The sequence below is a fragment of the Drosophila ananassae genome, chromosome XR, assembly GCF_017639315.1.
Source record: "Drosophila ananassae strain 14024-0371.13 chromosome XR, ASM1763931v2, whole genome shotgun sequence".
Classification (NCBI taxonomy): domain Eukaryota; kingdom Metazoa; phylum Arthropoda; class Insecta; order Diptera; family Drosophilidae; genus Drosophila; species Drosophila ananassae.
In genome coordinates, this window is record NC_057932.1 from 16,427,001 (window position 1) to 16,451,429 (window position 24,429).

At 40.8% G+C, this 24,429-nt stretch overlaps 3 protein-coding genes across 7 annotated transcripts in view; 2 read left to right on the forward strand and 1 right to left on the reverse strand.

Moving 5' to 3' along the window:
- The window catches only part of LOC6505098 (cuticle protein 21.3), a 49,923-nt gene that overhangs the window by 22,389 nt on the left and 3,105 nt on the right, over positions 1-24,429 (forward strand). Inside the window, exons 1-6 of one of the 5 annotated variants that reach the window (XR_006507764.1) lie at positions 11,213-11,448; positions 12,896-13,160; positions 13,392-13,775; positions 15,862-15,952; positions 16,054-16,483; positions 17,145-17,275. Coding sequence is in view for 1 of the 5 variants with exons in the window: in XM_032452077.2 (XP_032307968.1) it covers positions 11,437-11,448; positions 12,896-13,160; positions 13,389-13,775; positions 15,862-15,952; positions 16,054-16,123 (825 nt within the window). In the remaining 4 variants the exon portion in view is untranslated. Of the gene's footprint in view, positions 1-4,471; positions 4,591-11,212; positions 11,449-12,895; positions 13,161-13,388; positions 13,776-15,861; positions 15,953-16,053; positions 17,058-17,144; positions 17,276-24,429 lie in introns of those variants that run through there. The other 4 variants (XR_006507763.1, XM_032452077.2, XR_004310203.2 and 1 more) reach the window with 4 other exon arrangements.
- On the forward strand, positions 1,858-3,999 carry LOC6505097. The gene has a single exon (XM_001965435.4). The coding sequence runs from the start codon at positions 2,065-2,067 to the stop codon at positions 3,721-3,723; it is 1,659 nt and encodes a 552-aa protein (XP_001965471.1). The 5' UTR covers positions 1,858-2,064; the 3' UTR covers positions 3,724-3,999.
- On the reverse strand, positions 22,693-24,377 carry LOC6505168 (secreted protein C). Its single transcript, XM_001965431.4, has 2 exons — positions 24,010-24,377; positions 22,693-23,939 (listed from the first exon to the last, which is right to left on the reverse strand). The coding sequence occupies exons 1-2, from the start codon at positions 24,049-24,051 to the stop codon at positions 23,067-23,069; spliced, it is 915 nt and encodes a 304-aa protein (XP_001965467.2). The 5' UTR covers positions 24,052-24,377; the 3' UTR covers positions 22,693-23,066.

Genomic DNA, 24,429 nt, shown 5'->3' on the forward strand with positions numbered 1-24,429 from the left:
AATAATCTTAAAATAGTATTTTCAAGAACAATAATATTCAAATAATATTTTATATTTTTTTCAACTACTTTTTACTATTTTTTATTATTTTTATTAATTTTTTTGCTTTCTTAACCCTCTAAAAACATTCTAAAAACAATAATTCCAAGAATAATAATATTCAAAATTATATTTTATCTATTTTTTAACTATGTTTTATTACTTTTTAAATTACTAATTTTCTTAACCCTCTAATAATAGTATTTTTAAGAATAATAATATTTAAAATTATATTTTATATTTTCCCTAAATCCATAACTTTTTAATTACTAATTACTCAATTGGTTATCCTTTTTTTTATAATTTTTCCTTAATTTCCGACTAATTAGTTTCCCTCCTTCCCCCCTCCTAACCGGAAATAGCTTTGACTTTTCGGCACTTCCGCTCTTCCGCTTCAGGGTTAAGACTGAGTAACAGGTACCACCTGGCAGCAGGACTCTTGAAGGCCACTCATGTCCTTGCCACGCCCCTTTAAGAGGCTGCAAAAGGGGGGGGGGGGGGTAGAATGGAAATGGATTCATAAATTATACAAAACGAAGGCAGTACCCTTGAAAAATGGAAATAAATTGTAAGATGAAAGGAGGGAGGAAGGGCTAGTAGGGGGAGGGGGATACTGTCTACCAGTAGGAGCCATAATTCAGGACAATTGGCCAAAAGGACTCCCACTCGACTCTATCAGTGTCCATCAAGCCAGAGAGCTTCGCGGAGCCCACTCCCACGCAGTCTCCAGTTCCAGTTGCGTCTCCAAGGACACCCCGGGCCGGGCACTGGCAGGGCTTCCAGCTTCCAGGACCTCCTCCAGGAGCAACTAATAAGGCAACTCAATTAGAGGGCTGCCCAAAGGCCCAAAAATGAAGGACAACAAGACTGGGGGGGTAACTTGGTCTGGAAATTCTCCAAAAAATAAGCAATAATTTTCCTCTAAAAAGGGGGGTTTCTTTAACAAAATAGAGCCAAAAAAATAAAAATAATAATTTTAAAAATAAAACTAATCAAAGGGTATATGATTAGGGGAATAATTGAAAGAAAAATGCCCAAAAAAAAGCCTAAAAATAAACAGACTGGCCAGCCCTCGCACTTTTGCGGCTGCCATCCCGAAAAATGAAATAAACTAATTTAATTAAAAGAGGCCAGAAAGGGCATGTTTTTAGGTCTTTAAGTGTTTAAATATTTATTTTTAAGTCATGAAATATTTAAGAAAATCAAATTAAAGCCGATAGACCTTAATTGTTTCTCAAAACCACTTTAGTTTTACTTTTTCTTGTCTTTTTTTTTTCTTCAAAATAATTCCCCCCCAAGACACAAATATTGCGTATACGCCCCAGTGGCCCCATGGGAGATAATTGCAGCACTTAGCGGCACTTTGCGTTGATTTTTAATTGCCGCCGCGACTGGCTTACTTTTTGGTTAAAAAAAAGCCAGACTCAAAAACTCAAAAAGTTATGTAACTTGGATGAGATTTTTGGGGATCGAAGTGGGCTGGGCGAGATCCATTCCCATGTGCCCCAGGGCTGTGGGGTTTCTCGTCACTCGATACGGGACTTCTAAAGCGTATAGATCGTATTCTCCAGCCTGAAAGCCTTAATTCTAAAAAGCAAAAATCCAAATATCTCAAAAATCTCAAAAAAAAAAAAAATCTCAAAAAAAAGTTCAAAAAAAAAAGTTCAAAAACAAAAAGTTTTCATAAAAGTTTTTAAAAAGTTTTCCAAAAAGTTTCTAAAAAGTTGATTTTTTCAAGTTTTGTTTTAGTTTTTGTGATTTTTTGTTTTCTTTTGTGTTTTCTTGTGTTTATTGTGTTTTTTTTTTGTTGTGTTTTTCGATAAGTTTTTGTTTTTTTTTGGTTTTTGTTATTTGTGTTTTTGTGTCGATAAGTATCGATAACTTATCGATTGTGTGTTCGCGATTCTCAGCGTTGCTTTCGATAACTTTCTGCCTGAGGTGCGATAACTATCGCTCTATCTGTACCTGTTGCCGATAGTTCCATCGATTAACTCGATCCCAATTTATCGATCAACTATCGATAAGATGTGGCGTCTAGTTGCCAAGCCAGAGCGTCGCAACTTCTTCATGGAGGACGACATCGCCTACACCGAGGACCGTGTCCCCATCCGACGTGTCGCCTTCAACTGTACGGCGTCTGTGCCGCAGACCCATCTCCGTCTCCACTTCATCAGCCTGGGCGAGATCACCGAGATTACCTACGAGCGTCCGGATATCAAGGGCACCATGCTCTTCGAGCGTGCCACCTCGGCCGCCCGGGCTCTGTACCGCCAGGAGCATCGTGTCCTGGGGAGGAAGGTCTACCTGATGGCCTGCGGCAGTGCCCAGCAGCCGCAGTACGATGGCGGGAAGGTCTCTGGGTATAAACTACCACTCCTGGACGATGTCCTCCGGATGCTGGTCACCGACTATCTGCCGTTGGAGGCGCGACTGACCTTTGCGGCCACCTGCCGCCGCTTCGAGGAGATCTACACGCTGGAGTCGAAGCGCCGCGGCCGAGTGCTGGACATGGCGGAGGTGGGCCAGCTGACCGAGTGGGGCATCGACCAGTTGATGCGACTGTCCGGCTCGCACATCCGGGAGCTGAGGGGCGGACCACTGCCCCTCAACTGGCCGCACCTGAAGTGCCTGGCCGAGCGGCTGGGGCCCAACTGCCCGGCCCTCAAGATCGTGCACCTTAACGAGGTGCCCCTTAGCTCGCCGCACATGTTCCTGCTGTTCCAGCGGGCGGAGGGACTTCGAAATGTGACGGAATTATCGCTGCGCCGATGCGGATTGACGGACCAGGACCTGCCAGCCTTTCACCCAATGGGGTTGCTTTTTAAGCTTGATCTGTTGGGGAATACAGGCTTGAATGGCAGCAGCCTGCATCGCCTTCCCCCCTCGCTGCAGGTCCTGGTCCTCACCCGGTGCGAGAATCTCGATCCTGGGAATCTCTACAAGCTCGGATGTCTGCCAGAGCTCCGGGAGCTGCGCTGTTCGATGATCCGCTACCGGAATCTGCAGCAGGACTGGTTCGAGTTCGAGGACGTCATCACGGTGGACATGGATGCGGTGTACGACTCGGTGGCGAGGAACTGTCCCGGTCTGGAGATCCTCGAGATCACCGAGTGCCCCTACCTGGACGAGGAGGAGATCGGTGGGCTGCCACGCCTCCAGAGACTGGTGCTGAAGGCCCTGCCCCTAGAGCCGGAGCCGTATAGCGTCAAGGTGGATCTGATGCGGAAACTGGCGGAGAGGAATGTCCTCCAGCACCTGCAGCTGGGCAAGGCGGGACCGAACTATGTGCCGTCGGACAGCTTGGAGGCCATCTCCCGGATGACCCGACTCCGGACTCTGGTGATGCCCAACCAGGAGCGCTCCGGCCAGGAGCTGTTGATGCTGAGGGCGCTCACCGACCTCCGCCGGCTGGATCTGAGCGGCTCGGCCTTCCTGGGCAACTACAATGTGGCGGATCTGGTCCAGGAGTTGCGTCGCCTGAAGGTCCTGAAGCTGCAGCGGTGTCCGCTGATCAGCCGCCGCCTCCTGCCCCTCCTCGTGGCGGAGATGCGGACCCGGCGCCTCAACGACAGCGACCCGGAGGTGGCCAGGTGCCTGGAGCTGGACGTGAGTGCCACCAAGATAGTGAGCGACGATCTGCTCCTGGTGCGTCGGGATCTGCTAAAGGTGCTCATTAAGTTCTAGGGACTCTCCCCCCCCACCACCACCCCCCCTCCCTTTGGCTGCCCCCCCCCCCCTCCAAATTCCAGCTCCTTCTGGCCTCCACTTCCAAATTCCATTCAGAGTCCAAATTTCTCGTCTCAAAATATTGTTACTTGTTTTTTTTTTGGAAGATATATATCTGCTTGGCTCTCTGACTTGCCTCTTGCGTCTGCCACTTGCCACTTGCCACCTGCCACTTGCCACTTGCCACCTGCCGCCCACTGGCTCCTCAGGAATCCATCCACCGACCCGGACATTCCTCTAAAAATTAAATTAAATTTTTTTTCAACAAATTGCAGGCTTTTTTTTTTTTTTTAAGTTCTACTCTTTTTTTTGGGCTTATTGGTTTAGGGTTCTTAAGTTTAAAATATAAATAGTTAAAAATAATAAAATTATGGGAATTATAATAAAATATTAGTGTTTAGTGCAATATAATAGAATAGTTTGGATAGATTTTTATTTAAAAGTAATATCATTTATTTCTTCCATTTTCCTTTTTTTATTCCATTTATAAACATGGAATTTAAAAAAGTTATATACTTTAATATTTATATTTTTTTAAATTTTATACACAATTTGATATATTTATTTTCCTAATATTTTACTCTTTTTACTCTCGATTTAAAGATATTTCTTTATCTTAGAAGAATTCAAAAATCCCATAAAATATTAAAGGGATTTTATTTAGATCGTGTTTAATGAAAACTAAAAAAACTGTTTCTTTTTTCAGAATAATAGTAACATCACTGGATCGATTGGAGATTGGAGATACAGTTTAAATTTTTCAAAAATATATTGTATTGATTGGAATTAATTAAAAAACAGACACTTCTTCACTATATTGTCCAGGTAAGTTTCAAGAACCTTAAAAAGATTATAGAACAATGAAACAGATTGTACATCTATTATTTATTAGTTTAATTATTTATTTATTAGATATGATAGTAAAGTTGAAAAAATTAACATTTTTTTGTCTTATTTTCTCATTTTTGTTATGTTTTCTTTGTTTTGAATTAAAAATATATAGAAATTATGAAATATTTAAAGTTAAAATAGATAAGAAATTAATTAAGGGAATTAGTTTTGTTATTAAATATTTTAGATGAAAAGAATATCCATTTCTTCACCACCTTTTTGATTTATTTTATAAAAGAGTATAAAAAATCAGCCCATTACTTAATGGAACCATGTATTACTTAGAATTAAGTACTATAAATTATTATTATTTTTATAGAACATATTCCACTTCGTTCTGAACCAAAAATATTCCACCCACTGCCTTGGAATCTGGAACATTGCCAGCCGAGAGACAGAAATCAGAAAATAATCAAAATAATACAAAATAATAAAAAAATAATGAAAAATAATAAATGCGCAGATTGCAGAGCGGAATTAAGGCAGAATGAGTGGGCGTGGCATGTCGAGGGGCGATGCCCAGTAAAAAAAGCAAAAAAAAATATGAAAATAAAAGATTGAAGAACAACAAAAGACCAAAATCGGCGTAGCACCTCCGACAAGAACAACAAAAATCACACAAGAAATCAAATTAGCGAGACAGACAAAGGCGTTACTAGGGGGGTGGGCGTGGCTGGCCTAAAGCAGAGAGGTGGAGGGGCAGAGGGTGGAGGGTGGAGGGGGCAGTTTATTGATTTTGTAATTGAAGGTTAAATTTTAATGCGTTTGCAGTTAATAGCGCGTAATGCCCGGCCGTTGCTCTACTTTTCTTCTTTTTTTTTTTTTTGTGGCAAGTAATTGTGTGGCAAGGTGGGTGGTGCCACGCCCCCAGCCCCCTGCCCCCTGCAGTTTGCGTGGAAAAGTGCGCCATCTGGCGGGCAAAACTGTCAGGGCCCAGTTGGCAAAATAATGAATATTTTTGGTGGCAGAATTTTCTGACATTTCTATAGAAATTTTGTTTATTTTTGGCATTTTTTAAAAGGGAAGTGGTGTTAGTTGGGATAGAAATGGTAATACCTGTCTTTAAGCCAGATCTATAGTCTTGAAGGGGTTAATTTTTTAGGCCAAATAGACTCCTCGAATCACTAGCTCCTTTTAGGGGGTTTCTGTTAGAGATTTTTATAAAAATAAAACACATTTTTATCATTTTTATTCAGGGAAGTGGTAGTACTCGTACTAAAAATAGTCATTTTTGGTTTTAAGCCAAATCTATAGTCTTGAAAGGGTTAATTTTTTAACCAGAATAGACTCCCCGAATCCCTAGACCACAGTTGGGGGTTTCTGATCAAGTTTCTATAATAATATCCAACATTTGTATGAGTTTGAATCAAATAAGTATTATAACTTGCTCTAAAGCCAAATCTTTAGTCTTGAAATAGTTTATTTTTAAGGGAAATGGTAGTACCTAGCATAATAATAGTAGTACCTACTTTTAAGCCAAATCTATAGTCTTGAAAGGGTTAATTTTTTAGGCCAAATAGACTCCCGGAACCCCCTCTGGTGCCCCCTTAGAGAGTCCTGATTAACGCCGAAAATCCTAATGACTTGTTAAAGATGGGCCAACTTTAGTGGGTGTGATTAGTGGTAGGGGGTCTATGGGTCCACTGTCCCATCACCACCTCTTCCCCTCCCTCCCCTCCCTCCCCCAGCCATCCCCCTCTCCCCCTGATTCGATCGGGATATCGATGCCATGTTGACGCGTCGCTGTCAGGTCATGTCGGACATTAATCTTCGCCTTTTGGAAATTCCACGAGAAATGCCAACAAAGGGCGACCGCCCTCCAGGACACCTCAGTCCTTTTTCCCCCCCACTCCCCTCCCTCTCACCCCTCTGGGGCAGGCAACAATAGCAAAAATAGAAAGCGGCATGTGTGACAATGGTCGAGTGTGGCAAGTATTTAGGCAAATGTGGCTGCCACGGCGGGCAAAAACGGGGAAAAAAAACAAAGCGCCATGCCAGAGCAGCAATCGTGCCACAATGGGGCATGGAAACAATGCCAGAGGTGGCAGGATCAAGATTTTTGGCTCTAAACGGCAAGGATATCCTAGAATCCAAGAAAAAAAATGTATTTTTTTAGGAAATATTTGAAGAAAGAGCCACTAGATCCTTGGCTAGAGATCCTTTAGCTTTTAAGTTTTAGAGCAAAAAGGATACAAGCCTCAAGGATATCAAACTATCGTAAGGATATCCAATTTCTGGACAAAATTGTGGCGGCGGTGACCCACTTTGGGAGTTTCGCCTGACTGGACACCACAGGCGCGACAGGGGGTGGGTGGTGCTAGAGTCCTGCCACTGGCCCAAAGGACATAGCTATGGCTATGGCTATGGCCCGGTGCACCCGACGCGGCCTCTATTGGCATTGCAATTATACAAATTAATGTCGGAGACAAAAAGCTCGCAGATTGCGTATTGGGAGGGGGGCAGTAGTGGGTTAAGGGGGGCGGGGGCTTCATAATTGAAACATCAGGACATTACACAATGGGCGGGAGGGGGAGGAGGAGGGAGGGAGGGAGGGGAAGGACATCAACAATGACAATCGATGATTGTCGCTGCAACGGGGGAGTTGACTTTCTTTCTACACTGAAACAAAAAACAAACAAAAAGTAAAGAAAACTAAACAAAAGTGAAGGCACTTGGCCAGTTGTTCTTAAATTGTTTTTTATTTTTATATATATTTTTTTTAGATATTTATTTTTAAGGTTTTGTCGAAAAAAACATAAAATCTTTGCTGCAAGATCCCTTTCAAACGAATTATTAAAGAGAATTATAAGAGAATATAAGTATAAGAGAACTTTCAAGAGACTAGGATGCATTTTTTAATTTTTAACTATTTTTAAAATATTTATTTTTAAGGTTTTCTCTAAAAAAGACATTAAATCTTGGCATCAAAATCCTCTTAAATAGAATAGAATAGAATATTAGAGAAAATTATAAGACAATATAATTATAAGAGATCTTCAAAGAGGATAGAAAATAGTTCTTAGCTTTTTTTATTTTTATATTTTTTCAATACTTATTTTTAAGGTTTTTTTTTAACAAATCATAAGAACTTTGCCCTTTAAATAGAATTATTAGATAAGAGAATGTAATTATAAGAAAATATAATTAGAGAGTTACAAAAAAAATAATGGTGTTTTTTGAATCCCTAAAGTCTTATGTCTGAAATTCTTAACGATTTATTTATAAATTATCTTAAACATTTTAGAAATAGCATCTCTACCCTACAAAATAGAGAATTATTGAAAAATAATAGTATTTCATTAACCTCTTAAAACTTAAAAAGATGTATTAAAAATATTTCCTTTATTTTCTTTGCAATTTTGTATTATTTTTTTTAAATAAAAGGCTTAAATTCAAAGGTTTTCTCTAAAATTTAAAGAATTTTATCTTGGTCTAAAAATTAAATAATCTGTTCTTAGAAATGGAAAACAATTAAGAAATGCAACCATTTTTTCTCTTAAAACTCAATACTTTAATTTAAAATGTATTTGTATTACAATTTCCCAATTTTATGAATATTTTTGACTAATTTTTGATTTCCTACCATTTTTTTTATCCCTGTAGCCCTTTATTTGCTTTCTTGGCCATTTCTGACAATTGGCAATGCCAAAACAAGTGGCGCCATCTACTGCTTGATAATGCTTTTACTGACCGCCCCCCTCCCCACTCGTCCTTTATGTCCTGCCACGCCCCTATTTATATTCCGAAGGTTGCCTTGAACTTTTTCTCAATTTTCTTTGAAAAAAAAGGAAAAACTATTGAAAAATTCAAGACAAGAGACAAGATTTTCGCAGCTTCAGTTGCGAAACTTTTGTTGTAGTTGCCCCCCAGCTGGGGCATGGAGAGAGGGGAGTAGGGAGCTACATTACACAACCAATAGGTATAGCCACACTCTTACTTGCTCCAATAAGTATCTCATGCGATACAGATACAGATACAGATACATATGTATCTCGAAGTCACGACAACGCACAAAGTGCGCATAAATTTTAAAGCGACCCACAAAGATTGCCAATAAATACTAAAAAATATCAAGAAAGGAAATATTAGTTTAATGGGAGGAGAATATTAGATACTCTTAAGGATATATTGTAAAAAAAATATCTAAAAATACTGTTTCCACAAGCTATCTTTAGAGTTATATATGGGATATAGTAAGCTGATCCCCTTGATTCTTGGTTATAGAGTGTATAATGAGTTAAGGAAGGTCTGGAAAAAATTTTGAGTTAATAGCTTTGAAATCAAGGGACTTATCTGGTCTAGAAGCAGTTTGGCGGACAAGCGGACACGCGGACAGTGTTGTAACAACTCTATAGTTAGTAGCTCTGTAGTCTATAGTACTTCTACCACTAACTCTACTAAGAGCACATAAAAATTGGAGATAATAGCCTTAAAACCAAGAGCCTAGTCCAGTCTAGAAAGATTTTAACGGACAAGCGGACAGCGGACACGCGGACAGTCTTGTAACAACTCTATAACAGATTCCCCAATCAAGAAAATAAATACCTTTTTAGACCAAAAATCACAATTAAAGTACCCCCTTAAAGAGTATAACAAAAAAGTTCAAAAATTGCAAATCAAACTAGCAACAAAAAAATAAATAAATAAAAATAAATTAAAAAATTCCTCCCAGACGCAAAAAAAAAATACTGCCTTTCAAAATGCTAGTTTTCTATATAGTTTGTTGTTGTTTTTGTTGTTGTTGTTATTATTGTTGTTGTTGTTGTTATTGTTGTTGTTGTTGGTAGTGAGTAGTGGGTCCTCAAGCTATGTGGGGCCTTTGGGCTTGTTATAATGGAGTCCAAGTCGCAATCTGCGACCCAAAACCCGGGCCCCAGACCGATTTGATCCGATCTGGTGGCCAATTTCCGCGCCCATTCTGCGAGCCAGTTTCAGCTGCGTGAGAATGTGCGAAAAAATGGTGGACTAATAAGGGAGTAAGGCACTAAAAGATACCCTATAAGAGATAATAAAAGTAAAAGAAATATAACTGAAATAGAAAAAATAATATAACTTTCAAACTTTAGTTTGAAACAAAAATAAAGCTCCTTGAAAATTATTATTAAAATATTAAAGGGTATCACTTGCTTCTAATCCTTTTTCGAAAACCACCAATAACCAAAATATAACTGTAGGCTGGGCCTAAAAAATGCCAAAAAATGCCAAAAAAGTCGAAAAAACCCATTAATAAAAAACAAGTGACAAGTGCCAAAGTGAATGATGTTTTCTTTTCCTTTTTTTTTTTTTGGAAAATGTTTTGTGAAAAATAGGCTTTTCTCGATTTCCCGCTCTTCCAGATGCCATAAAGACATCCTACTAGCCATTTCTATAAAAAAAAGAGGGCGTGGCAGTCCAAGGCAGAGTTCAATAGAGTGCCTCCGAGCCGATCTCCGAACAAGTTGCCACAAATTTCCAATTAAACAAAGGCAATTAATGTTTTTTTGTCCAAAAAAAGTGAGTCTTAAGGGGGGGTATCTGTTTGATTTTTGCCTTTTTTTTTGAGGGGGTGGCCATCGAGTTGCGTAGCGCGACACGCCTGCGTTTCAATCCAAACACACATCTGTTGGGTTTGAGTTTCTGAGCCGCTGCCTGCTTTGCCAACTTGGCCATAACCCGTTCTGCAGTTGGGGGCCTTTTTTTACTCCAGATACTCTAACGGATGGCAGAGTGGCTTTTGCATCAAGTGGAGTGGCCTGGGCAGTGGAGGAGGTGGCTCTCAAAGGTATATTCTTTGCGAAGAAAATTCTAGAAATTATTGGGAGGAAGTTGGAGGAGCAGCTCCTTTCTACACGCTTCTCAAAAGGTTTAGTTGGAGAATTAGTCAGAAAAACAGTTAAGAACAAATAATACTTGGTACATTCATTGCAATTTGTATTAAAAAATATATATAAAAAAATATTATTAAAAATATAGAGCGCCCTCCTCCTCGATTCTCATAGCTGGCACTTAAGAAACGGAAAAATAAAAAAAATTTTATATTTTTAAATTTATTTTTTAAGTTAATTTTAATTTTTATTTATATTAAATTAAATTATTTAATTAATAACAGCGCCCTCCTCCTCGATTCTCATAGGAGGCAATTAACAAGCCCAAAAAAATTATAAAATATATATTTTATTTTTATTTTTTTAGGTTTATTTTTAAATTGGAATGTAAGAATAGATTTAAAATTATTTATAATTAAAAGCACCCTCCTCCTCGCTTCTCATAAGGGGTACTTCATCAGCCCAAAAATACAATTTTTATGTCTGATATAATTTTTTTTTTTAAATAATTATTATTAATTTTGTTAAACAATAATTAACTAATAACTAGCAATGTCTTGTACTCTTTTTAGACTCTATTCAACTCAAAAATAGTCTACTAAATATATATTTATCTATTTACTTATATAAAAACTATAATTTATTCCGAAAATAAAACAATTATTTAAAAGAAAGAGTATTCCACCTGGGACTTCCTCTTCAGCAAGTTTTTCCTTTCTTGTTTTTTTTTTGTCTATAGCCTCAAGTTGAGGTTGAGTTGGAAAAACTGAAAAAAAAAAACTGAAAAGTGCACCATATTTTCGAGAGCGGAGATCGCCGGCCGATCCGATCCAAACCGATCCGATCCGGCAAATTCGTATAAATAGGCCTAAAGAATGGCGAGTTGAGACAGTTACCAGTCGCCAGTCGCTCCAGTCGAGTTACTTAATTTTTTAAAGTGAAAAAAAAAAACAAAAAACACAAGCAATCAAGCAAAATGGCATTCAAGGTGCGTGTGACAGTGTCAGGATACAGGATACAGGATACAAGGATACATTTCAAAAAATATCCAAAACAGAGACAGAAATAAAAAACGCAGCAAGAGTCCAGGGTCTGCTCTTGTTGTCCTTTCACTTGTCAGAGAAAGGACGAAGCGCCAGGATAAGGAATAGGGGCTCACCACACATTCCCTTTGACAGGATAACTGGGTCGGACATGCCTTCTATCCCTCCTCCCTCCCCCCCTCTTGCAACAGGCAATTGAAATTCAAAGTTTGCGGTTCAAGGCAGGACCAAGTCAGAAACTGGAGCAAGTCCAACACGCATGCTAATTTTTTCGATTGTCGGAGGAGAGCTATTAATAATTGGCTAATTATGAGGCCAGCATTGAGGGGAGAGATAAAAATAGAGGCATTAGTAGACAGAGAAGCTTACTTCTTGAGTGGTTCTAGATACTTCGATAAATAATACATTGTATGTATGACTTTCATCTTAAAACTGTCATATCTTGTAGGAACTATTAAGGATATCAGGGATAAGCAAGGAGAAAATGGAAAAAAGGGATCCGTAAAGAGAAAAATAGAAGTATTATAAGCCAGAGCAGTCTAAAAACTTGTCAGTTCTAGATATTTTTTAATAATATAATTAATGATATAAAAAGGAAGGATAAAAAGGAAGAAACTAAAAATATTACGAGATAGGATCTAAGAAATGGAAATATAACATATAACAGGGTGGATCTTCTTCAATTTTTAATAATTCTCTATATTATTTTAAAATACTTCTAATATATCACTTTAATCTTGAAAGCTGTAAATCCTAGGAACTATAAAAGACTGCAGGGATAAGAAAGAGGTTCTATACAGGGTTTAGCTTAAAACAAAAATAGAAGAATAATAAGATAGAGGAGCTTAATCCTGTCAAGAATATATCAAGAATGTCAAGGATAAGTAAGATGATTAGGAGCTACTATTTAGATCCTCTACGATAAGCATGGAGTTCTATAAAAAGTCTACCATATAAAAAAAGAACTATAACTACCCAGAAAAGCTTAAATCTCTACTAATTCTTTATCTCTTGTTATAATACATAAAATATAAAACATTCATCCCAAAACCCCTGAATCTTAGCCATCTTACATCTATTTAGAACCCACTTTTTAGAACTTTTTCAATTCAAGTATAAGAACTCTTATACTTCCCCCTCCTGTTCCAGTCTCTCTTCTATTTTTTTTATGAAATCACTTGAGCTCTTTTAAGCTGTTTAGTTTATTGTTTATTGTAATTGTTGTCTCACCTGTTGTCTAGGGTGGACCTTCTCCCCCCACCCAGCACCCCTTTCTAGGGTGAACTTTCCCGAACTTAATTAAAACTTTTCGCCCGGCTCCTGTTCTCCAGTGCAATTTCCTGTTCAGACCAAAGACCAGACTAGTAATCCGTATCCTCTTCCTCCGGACAGGTCCTTTGTGTAGCACTCCTGGCACTCCTCGCCGCCGTCCAGGCGAAGCCCGGCGGACCGGCCGCCTACTCCATCAGCGCCCCGAGCGTCGACCACGCCTCCGTCGGCAGCACGCAGGAGCACACGGTGAAAGGACACTACGGACAGTCCTCGCAGTCGGACTACGCCTCCCAGGTCCAGACCGCCCACTCGCAGTCGCACGTCCAGCGGTCCAGCATCAGCAATGACGCCGGCCTGGCGCCCGTCGCCGCCCACGGCTACGCAGGTGAGTGTCCTTCCCGCCAGGACCTCTTCCACCCACCCCCCCCCCCCCCCCCGTAGTTCCTCCCCAAAAAAGAAACCTCCACAAAGAAATCGCACCTCACTTGCAACAAAGACACTAAACCACAAGCACGTAGTTTATTTTTTAATTAATAACTTGATAATAATTACTATTAAAATTAAAAATTAAAAAAAATTAACAAATAAATTAAAAAATAAATGGAAAAAATAGCAGCTCCCGCCCATGCTATTGCTGCTCCGGCGTACTCCGTGGGCCTCGGACTGGGCCATACGGCTCCCGCCCAGATCCAGGGCGTGGCCTATGCCAGCCACGCCCCCGCCCAGATCCAGGGCCTGGCCTACGCCAGCCACGCCCCCGCCCAGATCCAGGGACTCGCCTACGGCGGACACTATGCGGCCACCGCTCCGGCCCTGCAGCTCTCCGGCCTGGGACTCGGACACGCCCTGGGCGGCTACGGGGGCTACGGCTATGGGGGCTATAGCGCCTATGCCGCAGCGCCCTCTATCTCGCACGGCTATCTGGCTGGCCACGCCCCCATTGCCGCCGCCGCCCCGGCACCCGTTCTGAAATACGCCGCTGCCGCTGCCCCAGCTTACGGTAAGAAGGAAACTGGATCCTGAAAAGTAAAAAATACAAATTTCCCTTTTACTAAAAAAAATGTCCCAACTTAATCCCGCTATAAAAAATCAATCGCCTTTAACCTCACTTTCTGCACTCTTTGCACGCTTTTTGCTTCTCTCCCTTTTGTGTCTTGAATTCTTCAACTGTTTAGCGATTTTTCCACTAATTTTTATTTTCAAGATTTTGTTATTTTCCCCCCCCCAAAAAAAAAAAAAAAAAAGATAAGACAGAAAAGAGGGGTGGAAGGGGGGAATGCACTTTAAAAACTTGATGCTGTTTTCGCTTTGGTGGCCAAGAAGAGAGCCAAGAAGAGCACTTGGCAAAAACAAAGTTTCGCCAACAGAAGTTCCAGGAGAAGGAGAGCGGCCAAGAGCGGCTAAGAGCGGGGGGAGTGCTGCTCCAAAGTGAATGCCAAAACAAAAACAGTTAGAAGTATAAATAAATAAGGAAAAGAAAAGAAGTGAAGAGAGAGAGTGGGGAGAGTAGTGGTTACACCTTGAGAGAGATCCGTTCGGGGAGATAAGCTGCAGGAATAAAGCAAAACTATTTTAATTTGATTAAAACTGTTATGTCCTTTGGCTTAAGGACATTCCCAAGGGGCTTCGAGGCACTGATAGAAAAAAGAGGGGATTTTTTAGGGAAATTTTATTCAAAAACTCAAATAGCTCATCATAAATCGATAATATATCGATAGGAAATATAGAAAATGATCTACAATTTTTTAATAAAAATTTATAATAATTTCCAATAATCTTTTTCCCAGAAAACACCATAAACACACTCTCAAAATACTGATAATATAAATACTATTTTTCGAAAACGATCTAAAAGTATAAGAAGAGTATCTAAAATGAAGAAACTCCTGAATTTCCAACTCTTATACTCTCATAGCCTCTGCTCTTAGGAGCTAGTCCTCAAGAATATTCCCGTAAAGAGTACAAAGAACAGCAATTCCTCTACAAATAACTCCCACGTGTAATCGATATATGCTTCCCTCACCTCCTGAGGGATAATCTTCTCTTTTTTGTGTTTTTTTGTCCATTCAGCATCGATTTGTCTTGCCAAAAAAACAGATACAAACTGTCCGAAAGGGGGGTGGCGGGGAGTGGCGAGTGGTGAGTGGTGAGAGGAGCCATCCGGTGGTCGGCCTGTAATCAATCATTCATTGACTCGGGTCGTCTTTTAAGCCCCATAGGCACTCCTTCTACACGTCCAGAATAACGGTGAAAACGGTCAAGGTTTGTACTACAAATCGAGTTGCCCTCTCCGAAGAGTGCATCCCTAGAGTGGGTGGGGGGGAGGTGATAGTGGGGCCTAGTGGTGGGGGAGAGAGGAGAGAGTCACCCAATCACCGAATCAGCGAGTCACCAAGTTACCGTTACTTGGGCTGCCTCACTTGATTGATGTTGGGCCTGACATTTTTGGCCAAAGGAAGAGAGAGAGAGAGAGAGAGCAGCAGCCTCCCTTGCTCTCAGTTTGCAGGGCCAGCGAGGTCACTTTACTCACTTTAAGCTGGAAGGTAAACTTTAAAGTAAAGAGAGAAAAAAGGTGGGACTAATAGTGGGGAAATTTTTAAGAAAAGCTGGGGATTTTTTTTTAGGGAAGATCACTTTGAGAAAAGAAGTACCATGAAAGAGAGCAGCATCCCAACTGTAAGTGTCAACTTAGAAAACCTGTATTATCTCTCTTGGCTTTCATTTCTCTCGGTGCATGGGAGCCTCGTGGGTGACCCCCCGTCTTGTGACAGGTGGTTGCCGCTGACAACCGTTAAGTGTGTGGGGTCGTCCGTTCTCGAAGGACTCGTAGAATTGTCCAAACAATGGCCACGATGCTAATTTAGGAAAGCTCCAACTGTCTGTCTCTCCCCTGGCTCCCTTTTTCCACCATCTCCTCCTCTTCTTCTACTTCCGTCAGCTGTTTATTTATCATCCATCTCTACCTACTTGCACCTGTACTGTCTCTCCGTCTCTGTCTTTGTTTCTATGACCATATCTCATCTCCTTTTTGCATACCACTTGCTGACTTTATTTGTTTTTTGTGTGTTCTCCCCCCTTGGAAGCAGCTCCTGGAATCATTGGACACGGCATCGGACTAGCCGCCCCCGCCTATGCTGCTCCCGCCTACACCACGCATCTGGCCGCCCCCGTCGTGAAGTGAGTATATAGTACACTGGAGGTTGCCTTATTAATGCTCCTAATAATCACCCTCCCCCTCCACCCACTCTCTTCCTTTTTTTTCTCTTTATTTTTTTCAGGGCCGCTGTCGCCGCTCCCGCTCTGGTACATACATCGGTCTCTGGCCATGGCATTCACTATGGCTACTAAGCAAGTGGAGTCACCGCCATACGCGCCGCCATTCTCCCGCTCTTTCCATCATCCCGTTATACTAGCTCCCAGCTCCCCCAACCGTTAAACCGTTACCCGAACAAAAACAAGAGCAACAACAACAAAATACAAAACACAAAACAGGGAGAGGAGGAGAGGAGAACACTAATGGGTAGAAATAATACCCAGAGCGTGTCGGTAGCTGGACGCCTTAATTAAAACTCAATTTGTTAACTGCACCGGAGAGTCAGCAAGTGAGTGAGTGAGTGAGTGAGAGAGGACGGAGGACAGAGGAAAGAGAAGAGTGTGTGTGTGCTCTTTGTGACCCACCTGGCCCCTAGGATCAAAATGGGTATAAAGGTGGGTGGATTGGTTACAATGTGTTGATATTATTGCGTTTGCTTCTTCTTTATTGTTGTTGTTGTTGTTGTTGCTGCTGTTGTCGTATGTGTTGTAATTTTTTTTTTTTATCGCGGTTAAATTTACGCTGTATTTAAACTATATTTTGTAAAAATGAAACGAAATGCATGTGGAAATGTTGGAAAAAAATGAATAATAATAATAATAAAAAAAAATAATAACTCATTGTTGTAAACTGAAGCTTAAAGAGAGAGGAGAGAAGAGGGAGGAGGGGGTTGGAGGTTGGCTTTTGGCCAAAAAAAAATATGATATATGGCAAGGACGTTGCAACGTCGAGATTTATTCGCCATGCATCACTTGATCAGCACACTTTATGGCGCAGAACAATTTTAAATTGGCCAGAGGAATAAAAAAAAAAAAACAGACTCCAAATACAGGCATTAACACCCACATACATAAATATTCGCAATAACCAGTGAGAAAGTGCTAACCCCCACCCCCACCCTCCCTCTTTCAAACAAGAAAACCAATTTACGTCACACACACACACACACATGCAACATACAACATACAACATACAACGCAACACACATGACACAGAAATAGATGTTAACCCGGTTTATTTTCGGTCTTTGGCCTAAAAATTATTGCCCCGAAATAGGGACATCCTTAAATGTCATCCTTAAATGGCGACGGAGTTACAACAATTGCCTTTTGGCCAGCAAGGACATCAAGGACATCAAATGCCAGCAGGGCAAGTTCCAGTGACATCCAGTCCGGCATGACTGACAAGTAAGTGGAATTTATTATTTTATTTATTATTTATTTATAAGCCAAGTGCATTAGAACATTCTAATTCCCTTCGAGTACTCTAATCTCAAATATTTCCCATTCAAAGTCCTTTAATCCGAGTTCAAGGAGTCAGGGATTTATTTTATTTGCCTTTTATGCAAAAAAAAGAAAAAATAAAACTGCAGTTTCTCAAACGAATAATTGTTTTTTATTCAAAAGGAGTAAGAAAATACTATAAAGTAGAGAGAATATCTAGTATTTTTGTTAAAAATTCAGGTTTTAGACATTATTTTAGACTATTTCTGTCCTATCCAAAAACTGAGTATCAGTTTAGTAATCAGAATTCCAATTCACTTTAATCTGCATTCAAAACTACGTAAAAAAGTAAGCAAACAAATTTTCAACATTTTTGAACAAAAAATCATGATGGTGCCCCTTTGAAAATTTCCGATTTAAAATCGGGTCCGATTTTAGGTTTCCAGATTTTGATGAGGAATGATAGTACTGGTAGATCTAAGATCGGGAAGGTATAACATTTCCCAATCGGACAAATATCAGCCAAGTTATGCCCATTGGAAGATGCAGTTTGGTCACATTTTTTTCAAAAACTAAAAATTCTGAAAACCAGAAACTTTTTAGAGGCTTTTTCGGCAATATCTCGGTCATTTTCCAACCGATTTTGAAATGGAATGTCAATTATTAGTCGGAGATCCAATGCCCTTCGATCTGCATTCAAGGATCCTGAAAGTCAACCAAAAAAAAATCCATCGATTTTTTCGACATTTTTATGATGGTACCCCTTAGAAAATTTTCGAAAAAAGGTTCAGATTTTCGATTGCCAGGTTTTGATTGAAAATGATTCTACTCGAAGTTCCAAACTCGGGAAGGTATGACATTTATGGATCTGACAAGGATCAGCCGAGTTGTGCACATTTTTCTGTTTAGAAACTTAAAAAAAAGGGTTCAATAATTTCTTGTTTATTTTTTGTCCGAAATATAACATTTTTATGCACTTTTTAGTGTATATTTTCAATAATTCGCCACCGATTTCAAAACGAAATACCATTTTGTGATCAGGCATCTAATCCTCCTCGATCTGCATCAAAATAATAGGAAAATAAAGGAAACAAAATTTTCCGAATTTTTCGAAAAAAATCATGATGTACCCCCTTAGAAAATTTTCGAAAAATGGGTTAGATTTTCGGTTACCAGATTTTGCTAAAAAATAATAGTACTCGAAGTAACAAACTCGGGAAAGTATAAAATTTCTGGATCGGAGAAGTATTAGCCGAGTTATGGATATTTTTTTATTTCAAAAGTTGAAAATATTGGAAATGTTTTTCAATAGCTTATTTTCGAAACTTGTATGCACTTTTTTGGGAATATTTTAATCAATTTTCAACCGATTTTGATATGGAATACCATTTACGAATCGGGACTCTAATACCCCTAGATCTTCATCAAAATAATGGGAATATTAAAGAGAAAAAAATTTTTGATTTTTTTGAAAAAAATCATGATGGTACCCCTTAGAAAATATTCGAAAAATGAGTAAAATTTTCTATAGCCAGATTTTGATGAAATAAGATAGTTCTTAGACCGGGAAGGTATAACATTTTAGAATCGGACCAGTATTGGCCAAGTTGTGACTATTTTGGCCAAGAAAGGAAGGGAAAACCTGTCATTTTTTAGGCCAAAGCTGAAAACTTCTGAGAAAGAAAAGAAAATCTCTCAAAAAATCTATATCCTTTGAAAAGGAGCTCCGACCTCCCGCTTACTCTTTTAAATCTATTAATTTCCTAGCTTGAAACTATCAATGTCCTTGCTTGGCAATCAGCCCCATTAGAATCGCAAACTAAACGACTCATCCCCTGTAATCCTGAAAACAGAAAACTAAGACCCTTATGTCCTTTGAAGTCCTTGCCTCGAGTATCCTTTAAAGTGAAAGTGAAAATGAAAAGTTAGAGCCGTTTATGGGCCATTTGTTGCGATAATCCGACTCGGTTTTGGGAACAACAATAATCCGGACATCACTTGCCAAGACAGGAGAGTGCTCCGCATATCCTTTATCCTTGTGCAGTGAGTATCCTTAGATGCTTGTGTGGTTTTTGGCCACTCGGGGCTGAAGTTGTTTGCTAATTAAGTGTCTAATTAGGAAGCTGGTGGCTGTGGTGGTGGCCAAAAAGGATTGCAGATTGCAGATTGCAGATTGCAGATAGCAGAATGGAATGCAGTTGAGACTCTAGCAGGTGAGGGAGTGGGAGTGGGTGGATGGACTCCCACTCCTTCGAGGCCCAAACAGCAGCATGTGCGCTTGTATCTGTATCCGTTGGATACACACTCGTAGGCTTATTTAGTGGCCGTATTTGCTTTATTTCCCCTTTTTTCCCCAAAAACCAGCTGCAGGATAAAACAGTCTTGTTTATTTTCGCCAGACCACCACTGGAGTGGTCTGGTATTTTCCATGCAAATACCTGGAAAAATGGAGAGTCTCTGGGCCAATTAATATTCGGCCCAAAGGCGTCTCTCCATTTGTCTTTCAATAATTGAATTCCAGCGAATAGAATTTCTCTCTCTCTCTGTATGTATTTGCTTTGATATCCTTTTTGGATTTTATTGATATCCTAGCAGGGGGGCGGAATGGCGACAATAGTTGGCCATTTATATTGTGGCAAGTGTGGCAACAATCAGCGGGTTATAACATGCCTTTCTATTTCCACTTTCATTGGCTTCTATTTGGTATTAAGTGTTTTTACATTGCACAGGACATTGCAGTTGTGGCAAGGACATCAGTCAGGTCCAAGGCCACCTGTTGGGGGGGGGGGGGGGGGGGGGGAAATTGCATAACTCAACTGGTAGCCAACTTCTCGATTATTGTCGCATTTTCCAAGCCACCCTGAAACACACAAAAGGCATCGCTATCCCAATATGCACTGAGCGAAAATTCTACTCTTTCTGGGTAATAATTATGATAATTAGTGAGCACTTTTTCTCTCAGTGGCAGAGTCCTGAATGCGCACACGTGGCATGTGGCGGCCACTCAAAGGATTCGAGAGCCCGCCCCTCCCTGGGGGAGGCATGCATATGTGTTTACCCCCTACTCACCACCACCCCCCCCTGTTGGGGTAACCAGGGCGATTGTTTCCATTTCATTGTAGCCCCCGGAGATGTATCGTTAGTTATCGGCAGAACTGGAGAGTTAGGGGGGGTAGCCATGGGTGGGGGGGATTAAAAGGGGTGCAGGATGATAAGGATAAGAAGGAGGGAGGGGGGAGGAGTGGCCTGACGTGCATTTCCATGGATATCTATTAATACCACCGCAGAATGGTTGCTGTTTCAGGAGGAGGCTATCAGTGAGAGTCCATAGACCAGGACCATAGACCTACTCCCCCCCTACTCTCCCCCCTTCTATGCCACAAATGAGATTATAAACCCAATAAACAGATCCATTCAATAAAAGCACAAAAGCATTCAAAACAAGGTAAATTACGATTCGAGGTTGGGACTGGGGCCTCAGCTCCGAGATGATTCCACGATAGTCACGGGTTCTGGGTTTCAGTTTCAGTTTCGATTTCAGTTTCAATTTCAGTTTCAATTTCGGTTTCGGATGTTCATTTGCCAGAAGCCCCCTCCACCCCCTCCCCCTTGAATAAACCCACTTATTCAATTTAAACAAGAGCCAAAAAGTGCCCTAAATTAGCATCAAAATGGGAAATATTTTCAATTCAAATCCCTTAATCCAATTGCTGAGAGTCATGGGCTTATTTTGTGGCTAAAATGTTAATTTTAACAGAAAATTAAACAAGTGGCAGTTATTGCAATAAATATTAAGGCTTTTGGAATCAAATTCGAATTATTTTTTAAAGTAAATAATAAAATATTATTGGTTTTTGGGAATTGGAAGCTTTTTATTCACTTTTTAGACAGTTATTTAGTTATTTTTCATGCAATGGAAAAACTGAGTACCATTTTGGATTCAGAACTCTAATACACTTCGATCTGCATTAAAAAATTGAAGAAAAAAATGTATGGATTTTTTTTTAAAATCATTCCTGTTTGAAAATTTTTGAAAATCGAGTCCGATTTTAGATTTCTAGATTTTTATGAGGAATGATAGTACTGGAAGATCCAAGATCGGGAAGGTATAACATTTCCTAATCGGACAAATACTAGCCAAGTTATGCCCATTGGAAGATGCAGTTTGGTCACACTTTTTTCAAAAACTAAAAATTCAGAAAACCAGAAACTTTTGGAAGCTTTTTAGGCCATATCTCAACCATTTCTCAACCAATTTGGAAACGGAAAGTCAATTAATAATCGGAGATCTAATGCCCTTCGATCTGCAATCAAGGATCCTGAAAGTCAACCAAAAAAATCCATCGATTTTTTCAACATTCTTATGATGGTACCCCTTAGAAAATTTTCGAAAAATGGGTTCGATTTTCGAGGTGTGGATTTTGATAAAATCCTATAGTACTCGACGTGCCAAACTCTAGAAGGTATAACTTTTCTGGATCTGCCGAGTATTTTTCAAGTTATGGCCATTGAAAGGTGGGAATATTTCCCATATGGCCTAAAATGAAAAAAAAAAATTAAAATCAAAAATTTCCCATTAGATTTATTGCAATATCTTGGTCATTTGGCAACCGAATTAGAAACGGAATACCAATTATGAACCAGGGCTCCATAAACCTTCAAACTGCATTTTAAAAATCTGAAAAGTAAGATATCAAATTTTTGTCAATTTTCGAAAAAAATCATGATCATGACCCTTTAAAAATTTTCGAAAAATGGGTCGAATTTTCGAAGTTCAGGCTTTTGTGAAATCGAATAGTAGTTGAAGTCCTGAGATCGGGAAGGTATAACTTTTCCCGATCGGACCAGTATTGGCCAAGTTTTGGCTAGTTTGGCTCTGAAAAGTGGTGGAAACCCCCCTTTTTTTTTGACTGAAGCTAAAAAATATCAGAAAAATAAAGAACTGTTCTCTGAAACTTGTAAAAAATTATTCGAATTGTGAATTTGAAATAGAAAGATTACAGAAACAACAAATAAGATACAATTTTTCTTGAAGTAATTGACAATTTTTCAAATATATTTGATAAATGGTATGAAAGATATGATTTCTGAGAAATTTGATGTGATATAACCGATATGATATATTATATAATGTGATAGATATGTTTTCTGAGAAATCTGAACAGAATTTCCGGTTGGAAAGACTACTGACTACTACTATTCTTTGCACTTTATATCTATTCTGTCTAAAATATATTCCCAATAAGTACTTCTATGTAAGTTAGTTAGTAAGTGAGTCTATTATAAGTATAAGTATAAGTATTAGTATAAGTATTAGTATAAGTATAAGTACTAGTAGGTAAGAAAGCCCCATAACCCCACCCAAAAAAAACACCCTTCTCTTCAATCACTTACAAATTTTATTCTTGCCGCCCTACACAATTCCTCTTAAAGCATAATTATCTCATAATACCACAACAATTTCGCGAAAAAAAAAAATAATAATATCAATGGGAAATGACTAATAATCGAAAGTACCAGGAGAGGAGAAGGCTCCGCCAGGTACACGGGTGATGGGGGATGGGAGGATGGGAGTATGGGAGATGGGAGATGGTGGGGGGGGCGGAACACTGCTCCTCAACTTGTTCCTGAAGGACATCGACCTCCTTTCGTGACAGACGCTTTTGGGTTTTTGGGTCCAAGAGCCAAGTGGCGAACCTCGAACTCCGAACTCAGAACTCCGAATCCCGAGAGCCAATCGCAACCGGACTCGCACTTAGAAACTGTAGTTGAGGTTGCCACTCGAGAAGCTGACGTGGGAGACGTCGGCGGAGGGCTGGAAGGTGGGCGTGCCCAGGACAGAGGACATGGGCACGGCCATGCCATAGCTCTGGCGGGTGGTGGGCGCCAGCTGGCTGGTAGCGAACTGGTGGGCCACCGACTGCTGCTGGTCCCGGAGCACGTCCTGCTGCTGCTGCTGCATGAAGCCCATGTGCTGTTGGGTCGAGTAGAAGTCGCCGATGCTGCCGGGGATGCGCTGCTGGCTGCTCGAGAATCCAAAGTTCGAACCCAGACCTCCGCTTCCTGTAGATCCTGCTGATCCTACTGCGCCTGCCGATCCGCGCTCTGCTCCCGGCTGGAGGCCATTGCTGCCAAAGTTCGGACGCCGATAAGCGAATCGAGACGAGGCGGCGGCGGAGGAGGACGAGGATGATCCTCCCCTCGATCCGGTGCCAAGTCCCAGGGACGTGCCGGAGGCAGCTGGCAAGACGCCACCCGCCGGCACCAGCGGCGGCAGGGACAGTCCCCCGCTAACCCCCGCCTCGCCGGCCGGCACCTGCGATCCCGACACGTCCGGATAGTAGTGGTAGAGCTTCTGGAGCAGGTGCTGCTGCTGCTGCTCGAACTCCATCCGCTGGCGCTGGTAGTCTATGAAGGCGGCGTGCATCTGGTCCGCATAGCTGGGCATGTTGGCCACGCCCACGCCCACTGGTCCGCCCAGGATGGGCGGATTGCTGGCGAGGGGGGGCTGCTGGCCCAGGAACTGCTGCGACTGCTGGGCGGCCAGACTGGCGCCGGTCTTCTGTTTGCCGCTCTGCTGGTAGACTCCGCCCGGATAGGGCACGCCAGAAAAGGAGCTAGTGGTTTGCTGAAATAAAAAAAGGATATTATTAAGGATAAATTATAGAACCCTAGACTGGATGCCCTTGATGGCCTACCAGTCTGTGGCCATTTCCTGCGCGAACTTTGCTGGAACGCATCTTTTTTTAAATAAAAAATATCCTGGAAGTAGATCCGATAGAGGATGAGAAGAGACTGTCCCTGGCAGGAGGAAGCGAGGAGTGCTACAAGAGTACTAGTTATTTTAGAAGAGGGAATCTAAACGAGCAACCGCAGAAGGAATTCGAGATTGGAGATTGCAGATTGCAGATTGCAGATTGGAGAAATCGCGTGCGAAAAATTCAAATAATTTCTACAGATTTTGATTTATCGAATTTTTGGTATAATTTTTCGAGAGCGAAATGAAAGTAAAACTAACCGAACCGATTTTACTAAGCGAGCAAGCGAGACTGACCCAACCGGGGTCGGGTGGCTGTCACATCCCCCGGACTTCAAACCGGAAGCCTACTCGGTTCCAG

What these genes read in the sequence shown, in the direction of transcription:
- LOC6505097 (XM_001965435.4), top strand. Translation starts at nt 2,065, where the DNA reads ATGTGGCGTCTAGTTGCCAAGCCAGAGCGTCGCAACTTCTTCATGGAG.
- LOC6505168 (XM_001965431.4), bottom strand. Translation starts at nt 24,051, where the DNA reads ATGCGTTCCAGCAAAGTTCGCGCAGGAAATGGCCACAGACTG. An exon ending in CAGGAAATGGCCACAGACTG is followed by an intron (nt 23,940 to 24,009) that starts GTAGGCCATCAA and finishes TTTTTATTTCAG; the next exon opens with CAAACCACTAGCTCCTTTTC.